The sequence below is a fragment of the Microcebus murinus genome, chromosome 14 (assembly GCF_040939455.1).
Source record: "Microcebus murinus isolate Inina chromosome 14, M.murinus_Inina_mat1.0, whole genome shotgun sequence".
Lineage (NCBI taxonomy): Eukaryota > Metazoa > Chordata > Mammalia > Primates > Cheirogaleidae > Microcebus > Microcebus murinus.
In genome coordinates, this window is record NC_134117.1 from 67874303 (window position 1) to 67900429 (window position 26127).

The following is a 26127-nucleotide window of genomic DNA, read 5'->3' on the forward strand; positions in this document are numbered from 1 at the left end:
CGAACTCCTGAGCTCAAACGATTGTTTGTTTTTGAGACAGGGTCTTGCTCTGTTGCCCAGGCTGGCACCATCATAGCTCACTGTAACCTCAAACTCCTAGGCTCAAATGATCCTCCCACCTTAGCCTCCCTAGTAGCTAGCTACAACTATGGACACACCATGCCCAGCTAATTTTTTTTTCTAAGAGCTGGATCCTTGCTATGTTTCCCAGGCTGATCTTGAACTCCCGACTTCAAGCCATCCTGCCACCTCAAACCCTCCCCCCCAATTCCCTGGGATTACAGGCGTGAGCCACCACGCCTTTCCAGATGAACTTTAGAATTCTTACTAATCTGGGGTCCTAACTATATAACTGTTTAAACAAAATTTGCACTTGTTAAGGTTTTATGAAATTTAATTGTGGGCCGGGCGCGGTGGCTCACGCCTGTAATCCTAGCTCTCTGGGAGGCCGAGGCGGGCGGATTGCTCGAGGTCAGGAGTTCGAAACCAGCCTGAGCAAGAGTGAGACCCCGTCTCTACTATAAATAGAAAGAAATTAATTGGCCAACTAATATATATATATATACAAAAAAAATTAGCCGGGCATGGTGGCGCATGCCTGTAGTCCCAGCTACTTGGGAGGCTGAGGCAGGAGGATTGCTTGAGCCCAGGAGTTTGAGGTTGCTGTGAGCTAGACTGACGCTACGGCACTCACTCTAGCCTGGGCAATAAAATAAATAAAGTGAGACTCTGTCTCAAAAAAAAAAAAAATTTAATTGTGTATGTTTTGTTGCATGGAAAATATCGTAGCTAAAAGGACCATTATTTCTCTAGTTTCATCCCAGAAACTTCTGGATGACTTATACATGCTGCTGGCAGAGTTTACCAGTTATCACTTTCCTATCAAAGCGCACCAACCATAGGAAGGTTGGATGACGTGTACCCTTTACAGAAGGATCGATTCACTCTGCGTATTAGTGCAATAAATTCCAAATGAAAGTCGTAGACGTTAAGACTGTACTGCCCTGTGTTTCAGCTTAGTCCTCAGCAGAGCCTGACTGATAACAGCAAGATTGAGCAGCATGGCATGGCCAGCAGCAAAGGTAACCCCCGCTACTGGGGTTCATCTGTTGTCTGGAGTGGCCCAAGCCCATTCTGTCTCGAGTCAGGATTGGTCTTGGCAACTGAGAACAGCCCTGGGGTGAGCTAGATTCACACCCATGGTCAAGATGATAAAATATGAGAATACTTCATGAGAGCTGTTAGACTAACCTCCTCACATGACAGAGAAGGTTCAAGAGAGGTTGTGATTTACTCTAAGGTCAAACTGTCAGTGGCAGAGTGGCCTGGTAATACTGTTCATTTTAACATTTAACAATCTTAAAACATTGGCAACACAAAGCTTCATGGTAAAAAGCCAAAACCTCTGAGGAACAATTATTTGAATTAATTACCCCCAGAAAACAATGCGAAATGCTGGCAATCTTGTTAACCCCAACAACCAACTCACTCCCAAGTCCAATATGGTTTTCTTACAAAGAGCGTATTCAATAAATATTGAATACCTACTACCCAAAAAAACACTTTATTTTCCAACAACTACATGACTGCTTTCTCAAGCCTGTTTACTTAAGGATCTATAATTTTTTGAAAGCCATATGTTGATATTGTAGGAATAACTGCGACCCTAAGCTGTACTGTCTAGTCCAGTATTGGTGTCATTGCTTAGGGGGAGGCCTTTGAGTGTTTAATGTAGAATTAATTGAAACTGAAGTCATATATGACCTGGAATAATGAAAGTCACATTTACCCCACACAGTTTTGTCCCATATTCTACTTTACCAATGTTTTTGCTCTCCAGAAGTAAATGAGGCAGAGGTTTGAAGGGCATTGCTTTATTCCAAAGTTGATCATTATTGAGAGAGATCTCTTCCATCACTTCCTCCCTCAGCTCCCTTCCTGGTTAGAGATGCTAACAAAAATGACGGTGGTCATAAGATACTGGGGGAAGTAAAAGTGACAGCTATACACATTTAGTTCATGCTTGGCATGCCTTACCCTTTCCCCTGTGCCAGGCAAGGAAAAAAGACATGAAATTAAAATTACAGATAAATACAAGGAATGACTGAAACTATGGAAAAGATACTAATCTCCTTTCCCTTGGTTACCTCAACCAGTCCTTTGTCTCCAATTCTGACCGACAGAGACCAAAGGGATTGGTTTAATCCTATTGCCCTGCAGTGGCTGGAGACTAGTTTCCAGTATAGACCAAAATGTCACCTCCATTTTAAGCATTCCTTCTGGGAAAGAATGGCTTTTCTAGCATATGATTAGGGAGAAGAGGAAGCAAGAGAAAGATTTAAAGTGTTGTACGGAAGTTTCCAACCACAGGAGGAGCAAAACACCAAAGCAGTTGTAGAATTCAGGGCGCAGCAGAGCTGGCGTGCATGCCGGGCTGTCTGAGGCGGCACGCCACGCCCAGGTCCACACTTGCCACGCCCAGGTCCTGCCAGAGAAGCATTCCAGTCCTCCTGCTCACTGAGAAATAGCCAAACCCAGTGTGGCTAGAGGGAGGCCACCTACGCCACAGTGTCTTTGCAGAAGGTTTCCAGGGAAGAGCTAGACCAACCGGATGGTGATCTCCAGACCATCCCTGGCCAAGGAGAGCTGGGCGAGTCCATGATGTCTAGCCAGAGCTGGACCCAGGCTTCAGGTCTTGAACAGCAGGAAGCCCCCAAATGCAGTGCCCGGCAGGCTTCTCTTTGTTACTGATCCCTGGGTTAACTCAAACCACACCCTCTCCCCCTTCTGCAGCTCAGCCATGGCGAAAGTGGTGGCTGTGCTTCCACCTTTCTGCCCAGTGGTACAGACTGGGGTCCGAAGGTGACCTCCAAACACCAACTGCCCGGTGCCTGGCCCTGGGCCAAACTCAACGCTCACTGCAAAAAGGTAGACACCACGCTCAGGGGCTCGGAAGTAGCCGTGTTCAGAGAAGTAGCTGCCGCCAACGTTGACGTATGTAGTGTTGAACTTCACTGTCTGCAGGGCAGCTGTCCCTTCTGAAAAGCCGGCATAGAAGGCCACAGGGGTGCCTGAAACACAGAAGGAAAATGCTCAGTGACGCGTCCCTCACTCCCCTGGATGGGAAATTAAACCCTGAGACCTGTCTTTCTCACTGTATTAGCACTGGAAATGTTAATACACATTTCCCAATAGTAATGTTATTGCTAGAGCAGGAGCCGAACGGCCAGTTCTCAGTGTTTCATGAATCCAAAGAAGGGAAAATACAAGTCTGCCATCTCAACTGATGTACATTTTAACAAAGCACTCTCTTTCTTGTGTGATCCCTTTTCCAACCTTTTTGAGAGAAAATATCCCTGATCGAGGGAACTGAGGCTGCGTGCCTAACCAGCTGCCCATGGCCACACAGTTTGCAAACGGCAGACTGGGGCAGGCACCCAGGCCTCTGCTCCCAAACCACTGCTACCTGCTAGGAATCCTGAGATACCCAAGAGAAAGAAAGAAAAAATACTACCCATCCTCAAGATAAGGATGCTGACATAGGGAGATCACTGCGGAGCGGTGAAGGGTGGCTCCTGCTGGATAGTGGGCACAGGACCTTAGAGAAAGACGAACCAGCAGATGGGGCCAGGGAAAGGAAGCCTCTGCAACTGGTCTGCTTAAGGTGGTTTTCAAAATGTTGCAGAGTCCTGAGGTTACAGATGGAGAAACTGAGGCCCAGAAAGCTTGTTGCTCCAGACTACACAACTAGTAAATTACCAAGCTGGAAGCAGATCTTTGGTCTCTTGATTTCAGATGTTCTCACTTTTCCCACCTGCAGGAGCACAGGAGCCAGCCTTGGGAGGACAGTAACGCTGAGACTGAGACGGCCGCGCAGGTGCCCGGCGCATGCGCAGGCATGGGGCAGAGGACCTGCCGCGGGGGCGGGGACCTTACCGCTAGCAAGGAGCTTGGGGCGCTGCCTGGCCCCTCGGCCCAAGGAGGGCAGGGCCACGGGACGGGAAGGGACACTGGCCGTGGCACCAAGGTCATGTCCCTTGAGGCGCTGAGCCCACGACCCCTGTTTCTGTGGGGAGGAAACCAAGGCAGGAGCAGTTTGCATAGCAGTCGGCCACTTATGTTCCAGAAATAGAGCCCCAGCTCTGGCTCCCAGTCCAGCAGTAGCCTTGTGAATGACAGGATCTTGCTTTTCTCTAGCAGTGAAAGATTTTCTGAGAACCAGTGAGTTCAGAATGGCGTTCCTGTTTGTGTAAGGTCGCAGGCCCGCTCGGCCCCCGCAGTTCCCCCAGCGCCCAGCAGGTGGGGCTGTCGCCCAGCCGCAGGAAGGCCTGGGACCCGGCTCCATCCCAGCCAGAGCGCGCTGCAGCCCCTCGGCAGGTGGAGGCTCGTGCAACGGAGAGTGCCGTCCCTGCCTGGCACAAATTCAAGCCCTACAGCTTGCAAGACGAATAAGGGGACTTTCTTTTTTTTTTTTTTTTTTTTTTTTTTTTTTTTTTTGCATTTGCAAATTTATCTTTTATTGGAAAAAAAATAAGAGTCCCAAAGGAAAGAACATGAGAATACTTCATATTTGAAATGTAATTTTCCCTAATCAATATAATTATTAAATGATGCAGTTTTATTTACTGTATCTTTGTACTATGCAGAGGGGACTTTCTTTTAAGGAAAACTTTTTTTTAAATTATAAAATATTGCAGTGGTAAACACGGATACCTAAACCATAGGGCAAATTCTGAAAGTCATCAGCATATTGAGGCCTCGTGCCACTCATTAGAGAAAAAAGGACAGAAGAGTTAGGGTAGGGGGTAGGTGGTGGACACAGCCTCAGCCCTGAAAATGCTGGGGAAATGGGAAAACATGGACTGGGTTCCTGCATGTGTTGAGCCTTGTGCTAGGTGTTTGGTAAACGTAGCTGCCTTCATATCAACCATTTTTGTGTGGGCAGTGATTCTCCCATTTTACAGAGGAAGACACTGAGACAAGTGATGCTGGAGTCTAGACTCTTGCCATTGCTCCACACTGCCTCCTGGGCCATGAGGGACCTTCAACAAGGCCTTGGACTTCTCACGTGCCAGGCTGCACCAGGGCAGAGACAGCCAAGATGACAGCCTTGTGCTTAGCCCTGCATCTGCATGAGGACTGTGCCTGCCTCGGGCAGAGTTACTTGACTCATAGAGCCTAGTGGTCCCTTCCCAGGGCCACATCCAGGGAGGGGGTGGGAAGGCTGGCACACGTGGCTTCAGCCTTGGAGCCGGTTCCCAGGCCCACAGCCCAGGGCCCTGGAGGGACCAGCCACTGAGAGCCTTTCCAAGGGGGAGAGCCAGCACTCTGGAGACAGCTGCACTGGGCCCAGTGCTCCTCTGTGCGGCTCACCGCGGTGGAAGCAGACACTTCCCCTGTGTGAGCCTCAGTGTGGGGCGAGGAGGTAGCCAGTGATGAAGAGTACCTCCTTGACTGGTGTGATGGTTCCCCGCCATGCAGCCCGAGAAGCGGCGTTGCAGGCGCCCTGGCGCAGACGGTGAGCCAAGTTAGCTGCATTGTGGGACACACAGGGAGGGAATGAGCTCCTCTCAGGGCTCAGCTTCCCCCTCCCATCCATGGGACGACCCCGGTGGATGCCGGAAGCCACGGATCCCACCAGACCCTCTCCGGACTCCATTTTTTCCTCTGCATACCTGTGATAAGCTTTAACTTACAAGTTAGGCACAGAAAGAGATTAACAGCAATAACTAATAATAAAATAGACCAATTATACTGAAATAAAAGTTATGTGAATGTGGTCTCTCTCTCAAAATCTCTTATTGTGCTATACTTGCCTATTTTCAGACTGGTTGATGCTGGAAACTGAAATTGTGGAAAGCAAAACAGCAGATAAGGGGGACCGCTGCTGCCCTTGTGGGGTGCTGTGGCAGGTGGCGCCAGCCCCTGCCCACACACTCCCTGTATCCAGTGGCAAGCTGGTAGAGACACACGGGGCGAAGGGCAGAGATGGAGGGCTCTGAGCATGTGCCATGGAAGGGAGGGTGGTGGCCCTCCCTCCGCAGCAGGGCCAGCAGGACCCAGCGTGCGTGTGTGAGCTGGGGACAGCAGCATGGAGAGGACACTGCCCCCTCAGGCTCTGGCATCAGCCAGCGGTTCTTGTGACTTCTCCCACCCCTCCATCCTCTAGGTAGCCTAAGAGGCCCATAGCATTGAAAAGAAAGTGGGTCAAGGGGAAGGTGGACCCTGAGCAGTGGTGACCCATGTCCATGCTGTTCTCCTGCATCCTGGTCCCCTAGAGTCCCCCGGTGGTCTCTGGGCCCAGAAACTCACCTGCCTCCCAGAGCTCCGCGCCCAAGGCAGCTTGCACGGGCCCTGTGACATGTGCGTCCGCCAAAGGCACCACCTGCTTCTTGTCCCTCTTCCGGGGAGCTTCCAGGCCTTTCTGCCGCTTCTTCCCTCTCCTGCTCAGCATGGCCTGCAGCTTCCCCAGGTCTAGGCTGACGTTAGCAGCCACAAGCCCTTCGAGGTTCCCAAAGAGGCTGTGGAAGAGGTGCAGGTGCTGCTCCAAGCCGCGCTCGGTGGCGCGGAGCGCGCCGTGGAGGCCCTCGAGCGAGCTGTTGACGGAGGCGGCCGAGGAGGCCTCACAGCACCGCCCGGCGCGCTTCACGTCCGCGCTCAGGCGCTGCAGCTCCTGGGCCAGCCCGGCCAGGGCCCTGGCGCCGGCCTCCTGTGCGCCCGCGTCGTGGCTGGGCTCCAGGCGCTCCGCCAGCCCTGGGGGCTGTGCGCGTCGGCCCGCGGCCTGCTCCAGGGCGGCCACCCGCGCGGCCAGCGCGTCCCAGCCGAGCGCCTGCTCCTGCAGCCCGCTGGCTGCGTCTCGCAGGGCGGTGAGGATCTGCTCGTAGCGCAGGGGCAGCGGCCCGGGCGCCTCCTCCGACATCTCCTCCATCACCTCCTCCCCGAAGAGGGCGGCCAGCACGGCCTCGTGGCGCAGTGCGTCCTCCAGCAGGGCGGCGAAGGAGCTGTGCAGCTGCCGCACCTCGCGGCGGGTCTCGCCCGCGGCCGCCTTCAGCGCGCCCACCTCGCCGTCCAGCGCGTGCAGCTGGCTCCGGAGCCGCGCGGTGGCGGCCCGCGCCCGCTCGCCCTCCGCTGTGTGCGCGTCCACGGCCAGCGACACGGCGTCCAGGGCGCTCCTCAGGGCCTGCAGGGAGGAGCCGTCCAGCTGGCGCCGCTCGTCCAGGCTCACCTGGGTCTCCTCCAGGGCGCGCGTGGCGTCCCTCTGGCCCTCCCGGATGACGTCCAGGTCAAAATAGAGCTTCTGGCAGTTGCAGTCCTTGACATACTTGATGAGGTCGGCGTGGCCGCCCTGCAGGTGCTGCAGGGTGAGGTTGAGCTCCAGGAGCTGCCGCTCCACGTCCTCCTTGTTCTCCTCCATGATCAGAGACTTCTCCATCAGGATCACCCGCAGCTCCCGCAGCGCAGTGTGGTTCACCTGCAGCTCCTCCACCTGCCGCTCCACCTTGCTGATCTGATCAAAGGTCTCGTCCGATTCGGAGTACAGCTCCTTAATCTCATCCGAGTGCTGGGTCAGGGTGGTCCTCATGTCCTTGAGGGTGTTCTGCAGCTCCTTTTCCCTGTGGCCCATGGCCACGTGCAGCGCGGAGAGGTTCCTCTGCAGCTGGCCCAGCCTGGCCTGCAGGCTCTCAGGCTCTGGCCTTGCTCCAGCCCCGGCAGCTGCCACCACCAGGCTGCCATTGGTCCCTGGGGCCTCCTGGGCCTTGTGCAGCCGCTTCAACTTGGTGTCCACATCGGCCTGGACCTCAGAGAGGGCGTGGTGCAGGGAGAGGAGCTGCGTGTGCAGGCGGTCCTCCACGTCCTGCCGCAGCTGGCCCACACTCTGGGTGTTCTCCTGGACCTTGGCTTCAAATTTGGCACCAAGCTCCTGGAAGTCAGCCCGGGCCACGGCACTGTCCTGGAACCTCTTGATGGCCTGGCGGTTGGCCTCTACATCAAGAGACAGGTTTCTTATGGCCTGGAAGAGGCCATGCAGGCTTTCGTTGAAGCCCCGCCAGATGGGACTGAAATGCACTTTCAGGAAGGTGTCCAAGTGGGGCAGCAGCAGTTGCTCCAAGGAGTTACCAGAGAACTCTGCAACAGACACACATTTTTACAAAAGCCCTGCAGAAGCAGATGCCCCTCCCCAGGCTGGGACTAGCGCAGTCTGGTCTAGGCTCTGAGGTCTGAGCCTTCCCACCTCTCCCAGCCCCGCCCTCTCCCTGTGGCTGTGCCTCTGCCTCTAGAGCCTGCCACTCACCCAGCTGCTGTGTTCCATTGGCCCCTGTTGTTGGGGCTGTGAGGTTACTAGCCAGGGCCTTCCACAGGCCTGGCAGGCCGTCGGCCGCCTCCTGAATGTCATTCTGGAGCTCTCCCAGCCGGCGTTCCTGCAGTTCCTGTTGCACCTCGAGCTCCTTGATCTCAGCAACAGGGTGGCCTGAATACACATCACAAGTGTCAAGAGCTAACTCCTCAGACCTGGGCAGATCATGAGGTTCAGAGAAGGAGATTTGGGGGCTGAGAGCAGGGGAGGTACATGCTGATGTCCTCTGAGCAAGACCTTTGCAGCCTTTAGCACCAGGAGGGCAAATGCATAGCAAGTGAGCCCTCCCTGCCTCCCACGCCCAGGCACACATGACTAATCAATCCTGGCACACTCCTGTCCTCAGCACATGGATGTGGCCTCACATTATTCACCACAACCCTTGTCAACAGTGGTTCACCACAGGACAAACCCATCTGCCATCTCAATCTTGGGCCCAGCCTCAAAAGACCCTCTGGCAAATGGAGTCTCTTGCTGGGTTCCTGTGCTGACTCCAAGACCAGGGCCAGCGAGACTTCTTGGCCCTGGTCGGGGGATAGGAGAGGCAGAGAATGCTTCTTCCAAGCATGGGTTCAGGGGCCAGGAAAATACCAACAAACCAGTTCTTTCCAGAAAATGGGGTCAAGGGAAAGGCATGTTTGCTCAACCAGCAGGCAGGCAGCTGATGGCCCAGTGAACCTGGCCCCCAAGGGAGAAGGTGGCTCAGGGCGTCAGAGGAGCCCCTGCTGACTCTGGGGCAAGGTTTTCCTGCAATGGCACTGCCTTGTCAGGGGAAAGAGCAGGACACATGGCTCTGCAGGCTGCCCGCCCGCCACTCCCAGAAAAGCAACACACCAGGTGCCACACTGACTGGCCCGTCCCCAGGCTCCCAGCGGTCAGCACCTGCATCTTCAGGCTCTGGAGTTGCCGTGGAATCTGCAGAAAAAAGTGTGGGATGTTGACCCCAAGGGGTCAGAGGAGCTGTTTAACCAGAGGTTGAGGGGGTGGTGCTGCAGGGAGCCCTACCTTGGTGCTGGCAGTCGGGCCCCCCAAAGCCTGGGCAGCACCTCCAGGCCACGGAGGTGAGCACCTTCTGCTTGACCTGGTACACCGGCTTGTGGGCCACACGGTACCTGGGGGAGGAGGGTGGCTCAGTGACTCCAAGGTGGCCCGTGAGGCCTGGGCGAGTGGCCTGCCCTCCCCCACTCACATGACTTTGACTCTCTGGCAGTCTGGAGCCCCCTGTGGACACGGCTGCTGAGAGTGGACGAGGAATTTCTCCGTTTTGCAAGCAGCTACCAAGGTGACCAGCTTGGACTTCTGGTAGGGGCACCAGTTACTGGAAAACGAGCCAGAGGAGAGGGCTGCTGAGCCACACCGAGTCCACCCTGCCTCCCCACCGAGTGCTGGAATCCGGGCTCCATTAGCCTGAGCAGGGAGCGCTCTGCATCATTCATCCCTGGGCTGCAGAAGGCGCCTGCTCCACCGCCTTCCTGAAGCCTCCCCAGATCAGCACAGAGAGGCTGAGGAGCCCCCAAAATCACACAGCAAAGTTACTTGCAGAGCCAGAAGGGCTGTCACTGTTTCTCCTGGTGCCAGGAGGCAGCTGGGTGGAGCTGGGGCTGTAGGGTCCTGGATTCGAATCCATCACTCTTTCTGCCTATGTGAACTTGAGTGAGGCAGTTAGGGAGTTTCAGTCCCCCATCTGCGCTTGGAGATCGCAGTGCCTCCCCTAAGGGGCGGAAGAGGCCAGGTGCCTGGCTCCTGACAAGTGCTCCGCGAGCGCGGCTGTGCGGCCCCATTCCCGCAGCCTGCCCAGTCGCTGCTCACGTCTTTCCTCGCCAGACGCCACAGCAAGGCCACCAGCTACCTGGCCGTGCCCATTAGGATGATTATAGAAATGGGCTTTCACCCGGGCGCCGTGGCTCAAGCCTGTAATCCTAGCACTCTGGGAGGCTGAGGCGGGCAGATTGCTCGAGGTCAGGAGTTCAAAACCAGCCTGAGCAAGAGCGAGACCCTGTCTCTGCTATAAATAGAAAGAAACTAATTGGCCAACTAATACATATATACAAAAAATTAGCCGGGCATGGTGGCGCATGCCTGTAGTCCCAGCTACTCGGGAGGCTGAGGCAATAGGATCGTTTGAGCCCAGGAGATTGAGGTTGCTGTGAGCTAGGCTGACGCCACGGCACTTACTCTAGCCTGGGCAACAAAGCGAGATTCTGTCTCAAAAAACAAAACAAACAAACAAAAAAACAACAAGAAAAAAAGAAATGGGCTTTCAACAGCTGTTGTAGGGAAGGAAAGCAGCTGGCAGAACAGTCTCCTTTCTTGGACAGGCCACTGCACCAGGTCCTGCAGGGGGCTGGGGGGTCTCACTCAGCATCCTGACCCTTGAGAGGTAGCCTCTCCACCTCTGCCCTTCCCCAGCATGTGCTGTGGGGGGACACTCATGCTGGCAGAGCCCCAGCTCATTGACCGGGTGGCTGGCTCCATGGGGTCAGTGGGAGGGTCAGAGGTCCCTTCTCCCGGCAGTCAGCTCCCAGGGCAAAACTCTCCAGAGTTGCAAGCAGTAATGGCCCGTTCAGCTCAGCACCTCCTGGGGGCCAGGCGCCAGGTATGGGGGTGCAGACCTTCCCTTCAGGGACGATGGGCGCCGGGATCTGCAGAGACTTTCAGGAGGAGATCACTGGACCGTGTCTTAAAGGGAGAGAGTCAAACGAGGCAGCAACAGCTGTGAGGGGGATGGGGGTGCAGAGGGCGGCTGGGGACCTCAGGAGAGACCAGACATTGAGGAAGAAAGAGCTGGACTGTCCTGAGGGCATGGGAAGTCACAGAGTGGTTTCAGCAGGAAAGTGACATGAAAGAGCCACCCTGGTTCCTGGTTGCAGAAAGGACCCAGGGGAAAGGTGTAGGCAGTTATACCAGGGGCCCAGCGCGGACTTGAGGGCAGCTTGGCCTGGAGGATGGTGGATGCGGGAGGGGTGGCAGTACTGTGAGGTGTTAGAGGGAGGGGCCTTGGTGACGGAGTGGCTGTCAGTGCTGGGATTTTATTCTCCGGAGCCAGTCTTTGTCCTGGGGCCATCAGGCACTGTCACACAGAGATATTTCTGGGAGAGGCAGGGGCGGACTGAGGGGACCGAGTAGCCCTGTCCATTTTTTTTTTTTTTTTTTTTTGAGACAGAGTCTTGCTTTGTTGCCCAGGCTGGAGTCAGTGCCATGGCGTCAGCCTAGCTCACAGCAACCTCAAACTCCTGGGCTCAAGCAATCCTCCTGCCTCAGCCTCCCGAGTAGCTGGGACTACAGGCATGCACCACCATGCCCAGCTAATTTTTTCTATATATATTAGTTGGCCAATTAATTTCTTTCTATTTATAGTAGAGACGAGGCCTTGCTCTTGCTCAGGCTGGTTTCGAACTCCTGACCTTGAGCAATCCGCCTGCCTCGGCCTCCCAGAGAGCTAGGATTACAGGCATGAGCCACCACGCCCGGCCGGCCCTGTCCATTTTGAGTGCTGAGGGTCCCCCAGCACTTGGCTCCCAGAAGCCTGGTGGCAGCTGTCACCCTCCGCTGCAGATTAGAAACTCTCCTCAGGAAAATGGCCCAGCCCCAGAGGAAACGACCCAGAGATGCTGACATCAGGCTTCCCCAGTGAAGTAGCCCAGCCGGAGCATCCTCCTGCAACATGGGCCAGAAAGCCACATCCATACACCCCAGCTTCAAGTCAGCTGCTCGTCTCCCTCCTCTTATGAGAGCAGACATCCAAGGATCACCCCCAGAAACATCCGTTACAAAGAGGAGGTCAAAATGAGCAAAAGCGAAAAAGTCAACTTGGAGAAAACCAAGACAGTGCAAGGAGAAGTGAACTTCCCAAAAACTTCCACTAATATTTCCAGATTGATACGAGAAGTTACTGCACCCAAAAAACAAGAACAGGAAGCAATGAAAAAAAAAAAAGGAGATAGGAGGAGTGAAGATTCTGAGAACAAAAAAGAAGCCTTGGAAATTAAAAACATAAGAGTAAAAATGAAAAGGAAATTTAATAGAAATGTTTGAGGGTAAAGTTCAAGAAAATTCCCTAAAAAAAGAACAAAGAGATGAAAAATAGGAGAGAAAAGATAAGAAAAATAAAAAACCAGGCCAGGCGAGGTGGCTCACGCCTGTAGTCCTAGTACCCTGGGGGCCAAGGACGGAGGACTGCTTGGGAGTTTGAGGCCAGCCTGAGCAAAATCGAGACCCTGTTTCTACTAAAAACAGAAAAACTAGCCAGGCATTGTGGCACGCACCTGTAGTCTCAGCTACTTGGGAGGCTGAGGCAGGAGGATCACTGGAGCCTAGGAGTTTGAGGTTGCAATGAGCTATGATGACACCACTGCACTCTACCCAGGGTTACAGAGTGAGACTGTCAAAAAAAAAAAAAGTCTCTGGGCCCCATCACAGACTCCCTGAGGTTGGGACCTGAGCACCAGCATTTTAGAACTCTCTGAGTCATGCTAAGGTGCAGCCCAGGACGGAACTGCTGTGCCATGGGAAGCGCTTCACCAAAACAAGAGAGAAAACCAAGAAACAGAAAGCCTGGTATCAAGAAACAGGTTCCAATCCCGAACCAGGGCAAGGGAGCGCCCAGGACAACAGTGGGCTGTGGGGACAGAGGGCAGTGGTGGGACTGGAGCACACTGGGAGGCTCTGGGAGCAGCGTCTCCAAGAAGACGCAGCTGGTCAAACACCTGACGTGAATGAGATGTCGAGAGCAGATGTGGGCAGCTGGCAGAGAGTTTGGAATTGAGTTGACAAAGAGGCAGAAAACTAAACAAAAGAGCAAGACAGTTTTTTGCTCCAGGGAAGACCAAAAGTGCGCAGGGAAGAGAAAAAGATTCATAGTGTATTTCAAGGTTCAACCCTAAGGAGTAGTATGTGCATGGATGTGTGCACACGAATGCACTCTGGGGTTGTGGCATGGGTAGGAAGGAGAGCTGAGTCACAGATAACACTAGCTCCCAAGCAGCAGCAATATAAGCATGTTATTTAGAGACACAGAGGTAAATGCAAAAGAATTACCTAAAAAATTAAAAGTCATTGCCTTTGGGGATCAGAGGAGGCTGGGCTTCTACCTGTCTTAACACAACTGTAGAAGCAGTTCCCTCTAACCCAGAGAGTCAGCAGACTTTTTCTCTAAAGGGACAGGCAGTAAACATTTCACACAAGATCAGCTACATAATCTGCAAGGCCCAGCGCACAATGAAAATGTGGAGCCTCTTGTTCAAGTAGTACAAAGAGTTTCAGGATGGTGACACCAAGGGTGGGGCCCTTCGGAGTTCAGGGCCTTGTGTGCACCTGCAAGGTCACATGCCCCTGACGCTGGCCCTGATTTTAGGCTGTTTTAGGCCACATAGACTCTATCACATCTGCTCAAGTCTGCCATTGTAGCAGGAGAACAGTCACTGACAATATGTAAATGAATGAGCCTGGCTGTGTTCCAATAAAGCTTTATTAACAAAAAGGGGTGTTCAAAGTTTTCTGACTCCTGCCTATAAATATGCATAACTAATAAAAATAAAACTTAAAAAAATAAATAAAATTATTTCCATGTGGAATAGAAAATGCAGATGAATAACAAGAACATTTTGGACTGGGTGTAGTGGCTCACCCCTGTAATCCTGGCACTCTGGGAGGCCGAGGTGGGGGGATCATTTGAGCTCAGGAGTTCGAGACCAGTCTGAGCAAGAGTGAGACCCCGTGTCTACCAAAAATAGAAAAAATTAGCCGGGCATGGTGGCGCATGCCTGTAGTCCCAGCTACTTGGGAGGCTGAGGCAGGAGGATCACTTGAGCCCAGGAGTCTGAGGTTGCAGTGAGCTGGGCTGACACCACGGCACTCTAGCTGGGGCAACCAAGTGAGACTCTGTCTCAAAAAAAAAAAAAAAAAAAAAAGGACATTTTGGAAGACAACTATACTAGGAGTATGGAGTTTCTCTTCTAACTGTCAAGACCAGCTCTAAAGCCAAGTAATGAAAACCATGGGCACTGGCACAGGGTTTGGCAAACCAATCAGCGGGACAGGGACCAGGAAGGGGCCTGTGCATCTCCAAGGGATTAGTAAGTGGGCAGAAGGGCCCACATCAAGATGAGGACGGAAGAAAGGAAGGACTACTCGCTCAACACAGGAGCTCTGGAATCCGGGTGAGAGGCCTGCCTGCACAGACACCTGCTCTGGGCCCCCTAGAAATTCCTGGAACTTGGGCTGAGCCCCAGGGAAAGCACCTCTCTAAACCACCTCTCAGTGGTTCTGAACGGGGCAGTGGGGACTATCCCCAGGTGTATTGTCACGGCTGGGTGGCGGGTGCTACCCATGACTGGCGTCTAGTGGGTGGGGGCCAAAGATGCTGCCAAACACCCTACAATACACAGGACAGCCCCTGCAGCCCCACGAGGAATTAGCCGGTCCAGAATGTCATTAGTGCCAAGGTTTAAGAAACACTGTCTCCAAAGTTCCACTTCTCACACGCCCTCTGACCTGCTGCAGAGGGCCTGGAAGGCCTGTGGCCCCAGCCCTCCTGGCCTGGTCCAGCCTGCCAGGAGTGACCGGGACTTTCCACCTCCAGCTCCTGGAACTGAAAACTATGCCGCCCACCCTTCCTGCCCAGGAACTTTCTCTTCTGGCCTCCAGAATCTTGGGCTCAAGCAGCCACTATTCTTGCCCGGGCTCTCCTCCCTGGGCAGTCCCTCCCTTGGCACCATGCAGGCTGCTGGGCCAGAAGCCCTGGGAACATTCCTGACCTTTGCTTTGGTTTCCTCCTACCCTTGGCAGCTTCATGCTGGCCCTTGGCGCCCGTGCCCCCGGCCCAACTTGCTGAAGTGCCCATTGTTCTCACCGCCCCTCTGTCCCAGGCCTGCTCCCTTTGTACCCTCCCTTGGGGAGCCCCGCTGGTGCCCCCATCTCCCAGTGATCTGTGGAGGGGGAGGGCCAGCCCAGAGTTTGGTGTGGTGCGGCTGGGTAGGAAGGGGCTCTCCCACCTGGCTTGGGCCTGCCCTTGGCCCGCCCCAGATGGGACAGTCTGCTGGCCCCTTTGGACCTTCTAACTGGGAGCTGGGAGGCCTGGCTGTCAGCCCTTCTGCTCTCTGAACCCAGGGTGACCTTGAACAGGCCCTTCCCCCAGTTCTGAAAACATGGAGAAGCAGTTAAAAGCACAGGGCGGGGGAGACAGAGGGAGCGTCCTGCAGGGAAGGGCTGTCAGCCCAGCCTTCCGCAAAATGGATGTGGCTGCCCAAGCCATTATGTAAATGGCCCGGAGAGCCTCTTACCGCCAGTAAACCCCCCTCCCGCTGGGCCCACGTGGTCCTGGGAGGGGAGGCCGCACTCTCAGCAGCCAGTTTTCTGAGGCCCTGAATCCAGCCATTAAGGAAACCGTCCCAGGGGAGAAGCTCGCAGGGCTTTGTCCTTGAGCCAGAAAAGGGCCTTGGCAGAGAAGCCTGAGGCCCCCTCAGTGGCCAGCCCAGAGCCGGTTCCCTGAGTGTGGGCCTGAGGGCTCCTCCCTGCCCATGGCCGAGGCCCTGTGCCCCAGAGCAGGAGTGGGTGCAGGAGGAGGTGCAGTGTGGCCCAGAGACCTTGGCCTGGGCTCCGCCCTGCTCCTGTGTGACCTCAGCCATAGGCTGGGCTCCTCAAATCCCAGGTGCTCCTTGTGTGAGGGCCTGGAGAGGCCGGGCGGCCAGGCTGCGGGGAGCAGCACCCTGTGCACTGCCGCCCTCTTAGGGGACAGGACAGAGGAGCCTGGGGAGCTCCGGCTCTGTGGCCCTGGGTAGTGTCCCCACCCCCTGAGCTGTCACAGCAACGTAGCAGATGGGACACCTTGCCTGGGCCTCAGTAGGTCCCTGTTGCAGACACAGTCCCTCTGGGGCAGCAAGTCCTGGGTCTGAGGAGCCCACAGTCTGAACACCCCACCACGCCTGGGAGCGCGGGAGGGGCCTGCTCCTCTCGGACTCCCAGCACACACCCCACCGGCCTGCGCTGGGGCCCGTGGGCTCCCCAGGCACCTGGGAAGCAGTAAGCCACGCCCCTCCTCCACCGTCGTGTAAGGCTCTGACAGGGGCTGCGTCCAGGGCCAGCCGTGGCCCTGGGCTCTGGAAACTGGCCTGAGCGCAAATGCAGGCTGCAGGCACGCGCACGCAGTCACTGGGAGTCGCCAGCCCTGCTGCTGGAGTGCGGGTTTCCAGGAGGGGACTGGAGCGCACTTCCGCCTCCCATCACCGGAACTTGGGAAGCAGTTAGTGCAGGAAGCCGAGGTGTTTCCTTCCTTTCTCACCAGCCCTCCGGATGCCTGGACGACGTGGGCCTGGCCCGTGGGGACCGCAGCTTCTAGGGCGGTGGGAAGGAGACCCCAGCAGGCAGGTGCACACACCTTCCCACACTGAGACCCCCAGGGAACGGCTGAGGGGCCCAGCCTGCCCCCTGAGGCCGAGGGATCCAAGTCCCTCCCCACAACCAAGCAGCTCGGCCTCCTTCCCGACCACTGTCCTCCCTGGCGGAAGGTGGCCCAGAGCCCCAGGCATGGAGCTGGTGGCTTTGGGGAGGGAAGACTCGGTGTTTGGTCCTGAAATCAGAGCTGGGTGACTGGATTCACCCCATCCCCAAGAATCACCCAGGCTCCCAGCCCTGAGAAGACCTAGGAGCCGGCAGGAGGGGTTTCTCCACGGCCAGCCGGCTCTCGAAGGGCCGATGGGCGCCGAACTCTCAGCGGCCTCTCCAGGCAAGGCTGCTGCTGGGAGCGCGCCCAGCAGCCTTCACCTGGACGTGTGAAGCTGCCTGAGACCGTCCCAGGCAGATCCGTTCTGTGAGCCAGTGTGATGGTGACTGCCATGCATCCAGATGGGAGACGCCGGGCGAATGCGGGTGAGCCCTCCTCACCCTCCCGGTCCACCATGTACTCAACCAACCTGGTGCGTCAGGGAGGTGGGGCCGCCGCGGTGGGTAGGCACCTGGGGTGGGCTGCCTCTGAGCACTGCGCTCTCAGGCTCCAGCATGAGCTCTGGAGCCACACTCAGACGCTGCTCGCTCCCCCTCGCTGTGTGGCCTTGTCAAGCTGCTCAGCCTCTCTGAGCCTCAGGCTCTGAGGGGGTCAACTGAGATAACACTTGGCGAGGTGCCCAGAGACCTCTAGTAAATGGCACCTGCTGCTCTGCTGGGTGGCGATGAGGCTCTGGGGCTACCGCAGACCCGGGGCCCTGCAGGCCCACCGCCTTGTCAGCAGGAGCGGCCCGGACCCTGGACAAGGAGAACGTTGGAAGACGGTGTCGGAAGACGGTGTCGGGGGCCCAAGTCGCAAGACCACCCCTCCCCTCCCCTCCCCGGGCACCGAGGCAGAGCTCCCCACATGCCCCTGCCCCTCTGTGCTCTGGAGAGCAGGGTCCCCCTGCTCACGCTGGGCAATCGGGGTGGGCCCCGGGGACTCAGATCAAATCCCGTCCCCAGGAGCGTCTGTCCTCTATGGCTAGGCCGGGCCAGCCTTGCTGGGGCTCAGCTTTCAGAATTGATTTCTTTCGAAGAACAGAAGCCATGGCTGGGCCAGCTGGAACTGTCCAGGACCACTCTCCCTCAGCGCCCCATGCTGAGTGATTGACGGCAGGAGCTGCTCCCTCACTGTCCAAGGCCCGTTCCCTGCCGTGGTGCAGACAGGGAATCCCTGTCATTCTTAAGCGGACCCTGGAGCTTCCAGTCCAGGCTGCCTGGCGGCGGCCCCTGGAAAGAGAGCCTAGTTAAGCTTCACAGCCGGCCCAGCACAGAGCCGATATCAGCCCATTTCACAGATGGGGAAGAGGGGCCCTGCTCTGGCTGGGCTGGGACTCAGGACCTGCACCGTGACCTCTGCCAAGACCCAGGCCCTCTTACCGTCCAACAGGGTCCCTGCTGGTGTCCTCGGCCTCTGTGCTCCAGACCCCAGGCAGCCTGGAGCTGTGTGGGTCAGAGAACCCAGTACCAGGGGCCTGAGCCCAGGCCCCCAGCAGCTCCCAGGCTAGGGGCCCCCCAAGGCCAAGCAGCAGCATCAGGATCATCTTGGTGGTGGGACAGGCTTAGGCTTGGCTCAGCAAGTGACTCCAGAAACTGCCAGTGACGTTGGTTTCAAGTTAAATCTCAGAAGGAAAAAAAAACACAGGGACAACAAAGAGAGGAAGTGGCCTGGGCCGGCCCACCCGGTGGGTCTCATCCGGCCCCCGCCCCCCCTGGCCTGCTCCCCACAGGAGCCACCAACCACACAGGCCGTTCCCTGTACCCCAAGAGGACTTGGTTCAGGGGCACTGGCGCTGTGGAGACACAAGGGGTGGCCCCACCAAGCGGGGCCCATGGGAACCTGCTCCCTGGGAGCCAGGAGGAGCGCATAAGCCTCAAGGTGGGGCTGCAGGAAGCGGTCGGTTGGTCTGGGGGACCTGCTGCCCATCCACACTGCTGGCCAGGAAGTGGGGGGCACGTCGTGCCTCATCAGCATCTTTCTCGGCTGGGCTGTGGGAGCCAGCTGGTGGGTGGAGGCTCAGAGAAGGAAAGAAGCTATTCTGGGGTCACACAGCATGCAGCCAGGGGCCAGGGCATGGGGAAGCCCTTCATGTGCCCCTCCCAGCTCCTCCAGCTGGTTCTGCAGAGCCTGGCCAGGGGTGTCCAGGATGCTGGTGGGTAGCTGGTCAGCCCAGACCGGTCTGGGAGGTTGGCCTCTCTCATCTGACAGCCTGCATGGCCTGACCCCTGCCCCACCTGGGACGTGGGGCCACCAGCCAAGGTCCCCCCCTCTGTGCCTGTCTCTCCAGGTATAGTGCAGACACAGCGGCCCCCACCCGAGAGCACCCAGCCAGGGCCCACGCTGTGGGTGGGCAGGGCAGCGAATGAATGAGGGGCAGGAGGGGTTAAGAGGTGTCCACCCCCTGCGCCCCTTCCTGGAGGGCTGGGGCAGGAGGGCAGGGCTGAGCCAGCAGGGTCTCCTGCTGCCCCACCCTGGGAGAAGGTGTGGGCAGGCCTCCCTCCTCCCTCCCTCCCCGCACCCCGGGCTGGCTGGGCTCCAGCTGGCCTCCGCATCAATATTTCATCGCGTCAATAGGAGGCAGCGGCGGGGACAGCCACTGCAGCAGCACTCGCGCCTGCTCCCGCCCGCAGCTCACAGGGAGAGTCCGGCTCCCGTCCTGCCCGCAGCAGCCGAGCCCAGCCCTGCCACCACCATGGATGTCTTCAAAAAGGGCTTCTCCATCGCCAAGGAGGGTGTGGTGGGTGCCGTGGAGAAGACCAAGCAGGGGGTGACAGAGGCAGCCGAGAAGACCAAGGAGGGGGTCATGTATGTGGGTGAGTGGGGTCGCAGCAGGGCGTGGCTGCATGGTGGCCTGAGGGTGGGGTGCCCAATTACCTTGGCCTGACCTTGCTCCCAACCCCGGGGAGGCATTTTGGGAGGGGGTGAGGCCCTGGCTGTCAAGGCAAGGTCTCTAAGTCCTGGAGCATCCACAGTGGCTGGGACAGAACAGCAAGAGGGACACTCAGATGGCAGACACGGCTGGCCACCTGTCCGTGCACACACAAAGGCATGGCCAGACACACTGGGCTCCCTGGGGCAGGAGCCCCGAAGCACCCTGGTGCTCAGGTGGGCTCTCGCCCTCGCCACACGGAGCTGCTACAGCCAGCAGCCAGGCCACAGTCCCCACACTGCCCAGAGGGACAGGCTGGGCTGGGCTGGAGAGAGGAGACCTGGCTCAGTGTCCGCCCCGCCCCATGGCCCTGTGGCTCCCTCCAGAGAGGAGAAAGGGGAGGCTGATGACTCAGCGCTTGGCCACCCTGTCCTGCTGCTGCTTCCGAGGCCCAGGCCACACCCCGACAGGGTCTAGACCCTGAGTCCAACCAGTGTCCCCCTCAGGCCTGGTCTCTCTTGTCCCCCACCCTGTCTTGTCCCCTTCCCATCCATCCACTTCCTCCAGACACAGCAGGAAGTGGCCCTTTGAAGGGGCTGCTGCCGCCAGACACCTTCCTCACCCCCTACTGACCCCACACCAGGCCAGCTGTCAGCTGCTCTGTGGTGTGTTTGCCCTGACACCAGTACCAGAGGGGGGCCCGGGCTGATGCCTCCACTTCCTCCCCAGGAGCCAAGACCAAGGAGGGTGTCGTGAACAGCGTGACCTCAGGTGAGAAGCCCCGGCTCGGGGAACGTGGGGGCTGGGTCCCCGGGGACTTCTGTGCCCTAGTACTGAGGGCCCAAGCCCAGGGTCCCCCCTCCCCCCAGCTGGACTCCCAAGCCCTCCATGGACCCAGACCCCCAGGCTAGTCTGGGGTGGGCCTGCCCTTCCCCCCACCAGCCTGCCCTGGAGTCAGAAAGGGGCAGCCGAGGGACCCAGAAGAGCCAGGGCTCTGAGTGCCTGGGAAGGGGCTGTGCGGCCTGACCTGCAGGGGCCAGCCCGCCGGGGAGGGGTCAGGGCCGAGACCAGCCAGAGTCCCCCACAGTGGCTGAGAAGACCAAGGAGCAGGCCAACGCCGTGAGCGAGGCTGTGGTCACCAGCGTCAACACCGTGGCCGCCAAGACGGTGGAGGAGGCGGAGAACATCGCGGTCACTTCTGGGGTGGTGCGCAAGGTGAGCCCCAGCCCTCGACCAGCCGTCCGTCCTCGGCCCGGGAGGCTGGCGGGGAGGAGGCTTTGTACCCTGCCTGGGACACACAGGGAAATAGACGGAAGCTTCCGTGTCAACACCCGCTGCGTGCGGGCCGGAGGGGTCTGCACTCGGTGGTTCACGCCCATTTGCAGCTGGACTCCCACGCTGCCTCCACTGTGAGGCCGGTCGCGGCCCGTTTCACACACAAGGAAAGCGAGGCTCAACCCCACACCCTCTGTATGGCTCCCAGCATTTAGGAGATACCACATTTTGTAAGTGAAAACAGGGCCTCATGCGGTGACAGGCAGCCTCCCGGGCAGTGGACAGGAGGTCAGAGCTGCCAAGTCACCACCTGCCCCCAGGTCCAGCTTCCCTCCCCTGGCCTGGCTCCCGGGAGCAGCAGGGAAGCGGCGCCCCCTGGTGGTGGGAAGGCAGTGCGGCCTGACCCCACCCTCTGCGGCCTCCTTTGTGTGTGAGTGGGCGTGTGCACGTGCTGTGTGTCTGTGTGTGTGTGTGTGTGTGTGTATGGGTGCATTGTGTGTGTGTGTATGGGTGCATTGTGTGTGTGTGTACGGGTGCATTGTGTGTACAGGTACATTGTGTGTGTGTGTGTATGGGTGCATTGTGTGTGTGTGTGTGTGTGTGTATGGGTGCATTGTGTGTACAGGTACATTGTGTGTGTGTGTGTGTATGGGTGCATTGTGTGTGTGTGTGTGTGTGTGTGTACGGGTGCTTTGTGCGCGTGCATGCTTCCCCCGGCAGCAGAGAGTGGAGGAGCAGTGGCACGCCCCCCGGGGTGGGTGTTGGCCAGGTGAGCTGTTCCAGCACCTATCACAGGGCAGGCTCCGCTTTAAGCATTTTACGGTTATTAGCTCATTTAGTCGGCACAAAATCCCATGAGACAGGGTGTGGAAGCTAAGGCCCAGAGAGATTAAGTAATGTGCCCCGGGTCCCATGGCTAGTCCACGTGAGCTTGGATTCCCCACTGGGGCCTGGGCCTGAGAGACTCTAGCAGTGCAGGTGGTGGTGGGGTGGGGGACTGAGATTCCAACCTGGGGTGGGGAAAGTGGGATGGGGGTGGGGTGACAGGTGCTGTTTCCAGCTCCCCAACCTGCTACAGGCCCAGGCCCCTGGGCAGTGGAGTCCGAGGCTCCCAGCACTGAGAACCTGAGAGTGGGTGGGTGGAAGAGTAGAGGCCACCCTGCCCCTGGCTCTGGGGTAGCACCCAAGTGTCTGTTTCCTGGGCTAGCATAGGGTCTCTACATCCTAGAAGCCTGCAGCTGCTCCCTGTCCTAGTCCCCACTCTGCCCCTTCCTAGCTGTGTGACCTTGGGAAGCCAAGTAACCTCTCTGGGTCTCCTCTACCTGATCTGTAAAACAAGGGCAAAAGTGTCTCACTGGGCTGTGTGATGAGGCAGGGATGGGACCCCGTGAACAGGTCTGCCTGGTTCTTGGTGAGAACCCAACAAATGAAGGTGACTGTGTCATCATCAGTGCTTGGGCAGAACCCATGACATGCCCTGGGAGACCCCTCCCTGCCCACCGCCAGCAAGAGGCCCTGGGGTGGGGATGTCCGGGCCCTCCTCGAAGAGCCTGGAGGAAGGCTGGTGAGCCCCGCCAGCTGCCCCACGGGAGACTCATTTCCTGGTGACACCCCAAACCCAGGCATGACTCACCCCCAGGGGACCGTAGAAGGATGCAGCCGACTGTGCATTCCATTGGTGTCATCACCACCCTTGGGCAGCAGGACTAGGCAGGTGACCACCTGCCCTTCCCCTAGAGAGCCTGGCCAGCCCTGCAGTTCTGCCCGTCCATGCCCCACTCCAACAAGGGGCAGGACAGTCCTGTGGCAGCACAGAGGGGGCAGGACCTCCAGAGGTAGGTGCGGAGACCAGTGTCCAGGCTGATCACCAGCTGTCATGACCACTCGGGCAAGTGTCTGGCTGGCCTGGAGTGTAGGGGGACAGAAGAAATGGAAAGTGGAGGAGGACTGTGTGACCCTTGCCAGCCCTGACCAGCCTGCACCCGGAGCCCATCCAGGAGGCAGGCAGAGGGACCCATGCTACTGGGGATCTGAGCGGCCTGAGCAAGCCTGAGCTGAGGCCAACGAGCCCCGCTCCTTTGAGCTCTGAGGCCTTGGGCTGGATGCCTAGCTCCACTGGCCTCAGGGTCCCTGTGTGAGCACGGAGGACACACCCATTGCCCTAGGGCTGGTTCGGGGCTCAGCAGAGCAAGTGTGTGTTCATGTGCGTAGGGTCAGGCCTGGGGCTTCAGGGGCCGCTGCCCGCACCCCCACCTCAGCCCACCCCGCCTGGCTTGTCGCCAAGGAAGCCCAACCAGGGGCGGCCCGGAGATAGGGATCAGCTTGGGGGGGATGCCAGAAGGCCTTGGGGTGTCAGACAGAGCCCCAGCTGCAGTCCGGCCACACCCCTCCCGCACTCCCGCCCCTCCAGCCCCACTGCGCACCTTTGAGGCCAGGGTGGATGAGCCCTGGTGGCAGGGCAGCTGCAGGTCCCTGTGTTCTCCACATGGCCTCATGTCCCCTTTGCTCCCCTACAGGATGACTTGAAGCAACCTGCCCCCCCACAGGAGGACGAGGCAGACAGAGAGGAAGAGGAAGTGGCAGAGGAGGTAGGACGTGGGTCTGGGGTACACCACAGCGGGCTCCTGGGCAGGGTCCCCATCCCCCACAGACTCGCCGCTGCCCTCTCAGGGTCTGTGGGGCCCCCTGACCTCCTGCGGCCCCCACAGGGACCGTGGGCAGGGACAATCCTGGACCTGAGTGTGAGATCCCTCCATGAATGACCCCTCAGGCAGGGGGCACAGGTGACAACCTTCCCCGGGACACTCAGGGTGGCCAGTAAGGGTCAGGGGTCTGGAGCTGTGTGTGAGTGTCATTCTCTCTTCCAGGCCAAGAGTGGGGGAGACTAGAGGGCTGCGAGCTAGCTCTGAGGACCGAGGACACTCCTCTGCTCTGGACCCCCCCCCCACCCCCGGCACACGGAGTGCCGGCCCTGGCGTGTGACCTGCAGCTGCCCACACTCCCTGCGCCTCGCCTGTCCGCCCAGGCTGCCGAGCCGCCGCACCGCCCTCTCTCGGCCCTTCCTGCCCTCTCGTTCTTCCGGCCCCACAGATGCTGCTGTGAATTTATTTATTTTGTGTGTGTGTGACTCCAAATAAAACTTGAGCCCTACCGCTGGCCATGCTTGCTCTCTGCATAGTTCATGGAGAGGCCCCTTGGGCCCTCCGAAGAACTGGAACTGGTTCAGCCTGTTGATGGGACCGGGTACCCTCCAGGGACACACTGGGCACTTCTGGAACCTATGGGAGCTGGCACTGCCATCAGGAACACTCCCGCCCCAACTCACCCATCGCCTCCAACATGGAGTAGGTGGCCCTGCCTTCGCTGGGCCCCGCCCCTGTCCCTGACTACTGGCAGGACACAGCGTCCTGTCTGTCTGCAGGAGCTGCCTTAGCTCACCCTTGGGGCGCCCATCTGCCCGCTCTTCTCCCGGGAGCCCGCTGTCGGCAGTGAGGACCGGCTCCTGCGCCTTCCCACAGCGTGCGTCCACGGCTCCAGTGTCCTGCAGGGAACAGGGTCGCCTAACTCCCTCCCAGGAGCAGACAGGAACTTTGAAAGATGGTGAAGTCTACACCACAGTGAGATGAAGAGCACCCTTCCCAGCAGAGACACAGGTGACCCCAGGGCACCTCCTGCCTGGTCCCACTCAGCCTCAAGCTCCCTTCTGGAGTTGGAGCTGGAGTTTCCCTTCCTGCACAGCCTGTGGGGTGTCCTTAGAAACCGCAGCGTTCTGAGCACTTTACCTTATTTAATCTTCAGAACAAACCTATCAGGTAGCATTCGTATGATCCCACTTCTGCTGAGAAGCAGGGCACTGGGCACAAGCCCAGGAGACTTTGCTCCAGAGCCACCCGGTCGACCTCCAGCCACTGGGACAGCACAAGCTCCAGGGTGCTTGTGGCATGTCCTTCATACCCAAAGTGCCCAAACAACCCAAGGACTGGGCTGGTCAACGTCCTACTTGCAGGGCTGTTTGCGTCGTGCCCTGCAGTCTTGTTCAGAGTTGGCTGAGCAGAGACCCGGCTTCCCTGGGGACCCCACCTTCCCCTTTGACACCAGCCAGTTTGGGCTCAGAGCATCGGAGTGACCTGCCCCAGGCCTCCAGTGCCGGGTGTCCGGACCAGAGCACACATGTGACTCCAGACACGGCCCATCTGCACTGCCTCCCCAGCCAGCCTCTGCAGTGGGGAGCTGGGGTCAAGGCGCAGCCCCATCAAGCTCACTGAGCTGGGCTGTCCCCCGGTCGGCTGCCCAGGGCATCCACTGAGGAGGCAGAAAGGAGCAGGGGGCTGCTGGTCCCCTGCCCCACAAACCCTGCCGGGGCAGGAGTGAAGATGGGTCTGGAGGCAGCTCAGGGCAGTCAGGGGTGTTCCTGCTCCCCGGCCCAGACACGTGCACATAAGCAGCCTGTGCATGCCCCGGCAGCAGGCCGCCCGGCCCTGGGTGTGCCCGAAAGTTCTTTGGGCTGTGAGAGAAAGCAAGGAGGAGCAAGGCCAGCTCAGGTGACTGAGGGTGGGGGAGAGGGCACCTGCACCCGGCCGCTGGGGACAGCCTTCCACAGGCTCCCTCTGCCTCTGCTGAAGGAGACTAGAAGGGTCCCTGCTGCGCCCCCCCACACTCACACACACACTCACACACACACTCACACACACACACACTCACACACACACACACTCACACACACACTCACACTCACACACACACACACTCACACACACTCACACACACATTCACACACACTCACACACACTCACACACACACTCACACACACTCACACACACACTCACACACACTCACACACACACTCACACACACTCACACACACACTCACACACACACTCACACACACACACTCACACACACACACACACACACACACACACACACACACACACTCACACTCTCAGGGCCTACTGCTGGACTCAAATGACAAACATCCAGACCTGCCTGTTCCAGGAAGCCCCTTCCCCAGCCCAGTGCCTTTTGCCTTTAGCTCCTGTCGCGTGCTCTGGGCCCTGTGAGGCAGCGTCCCACTTTCCCAGAGAAGGCCAGTACTTCCCTGCCCCATCCCAACACCCCGGATGCCTGCAACCACGACAGTCCCG

The 26127-nt window shown here is 58.0% G+C and overlaps 2 protein-coding genes across 3 annotated transcripts; one reads left to right on the forward strand and one right to left on the reverse strand.

The window, feature by feature from the left end:
- Positions 1-1858: 1858 nt before the first annotated feature.
- On the reverse strand, positions 1859-18478 carry MMRN2 (multimerin 2). 2 transcript variants are annotated; one of them, XM_012788030.3, is made up of 7 exons: positions 18218-18477; positions 9546-9674; positions 9362-9468; positions 9191-9271; positions 8294-8470; positions 6313-8127; positions 1859-3071 (listed from the first exon to the last, which is right to left on the reverse strand). In XM_012788030.3, the coding sequence occupies exons 1-7, from the start codon at positions 18379-18381 to the stop codon at positions 2689-2691; spliced, it is 2856 nt and encodes a 951-aa protein (XP_012643484.2). In that variant the 5' UTR covers positions 18382-18477; the 3' UTR covers positions 1859-2688. The 2 variants fall into 2 exon arrangements, with proteins under 2 accessions (XP_012643484.2, XP_075866312.1); XM_076010197.1 differs by lacking the exon at positions 9191-9271 and having other exon boundaries at positions 18218-18478.
- Positions 17066-24134, forward strand: SNCG (synuclein gamma). Its single transcript, XM_012788034.3, has 6 exons — positions 17066-17221; positions 19469-19651; positions 20437-20478; positions 20795-20922; positions 23499-23570; positions 23850-24134. The coding sequence occupies exons 1-6, from the start codon at positions 17176-17178 to the stop codon at positions 23868-23870; spliced, it is 492 nt and encodes a 163-aa protein (XP_012643488.2). The 5' UTR covers positions 17066-17175; the 3' UTR covers positions 23871-24134.
- Positions 24135-26127: the final 1993 nt, after the last annotated feature.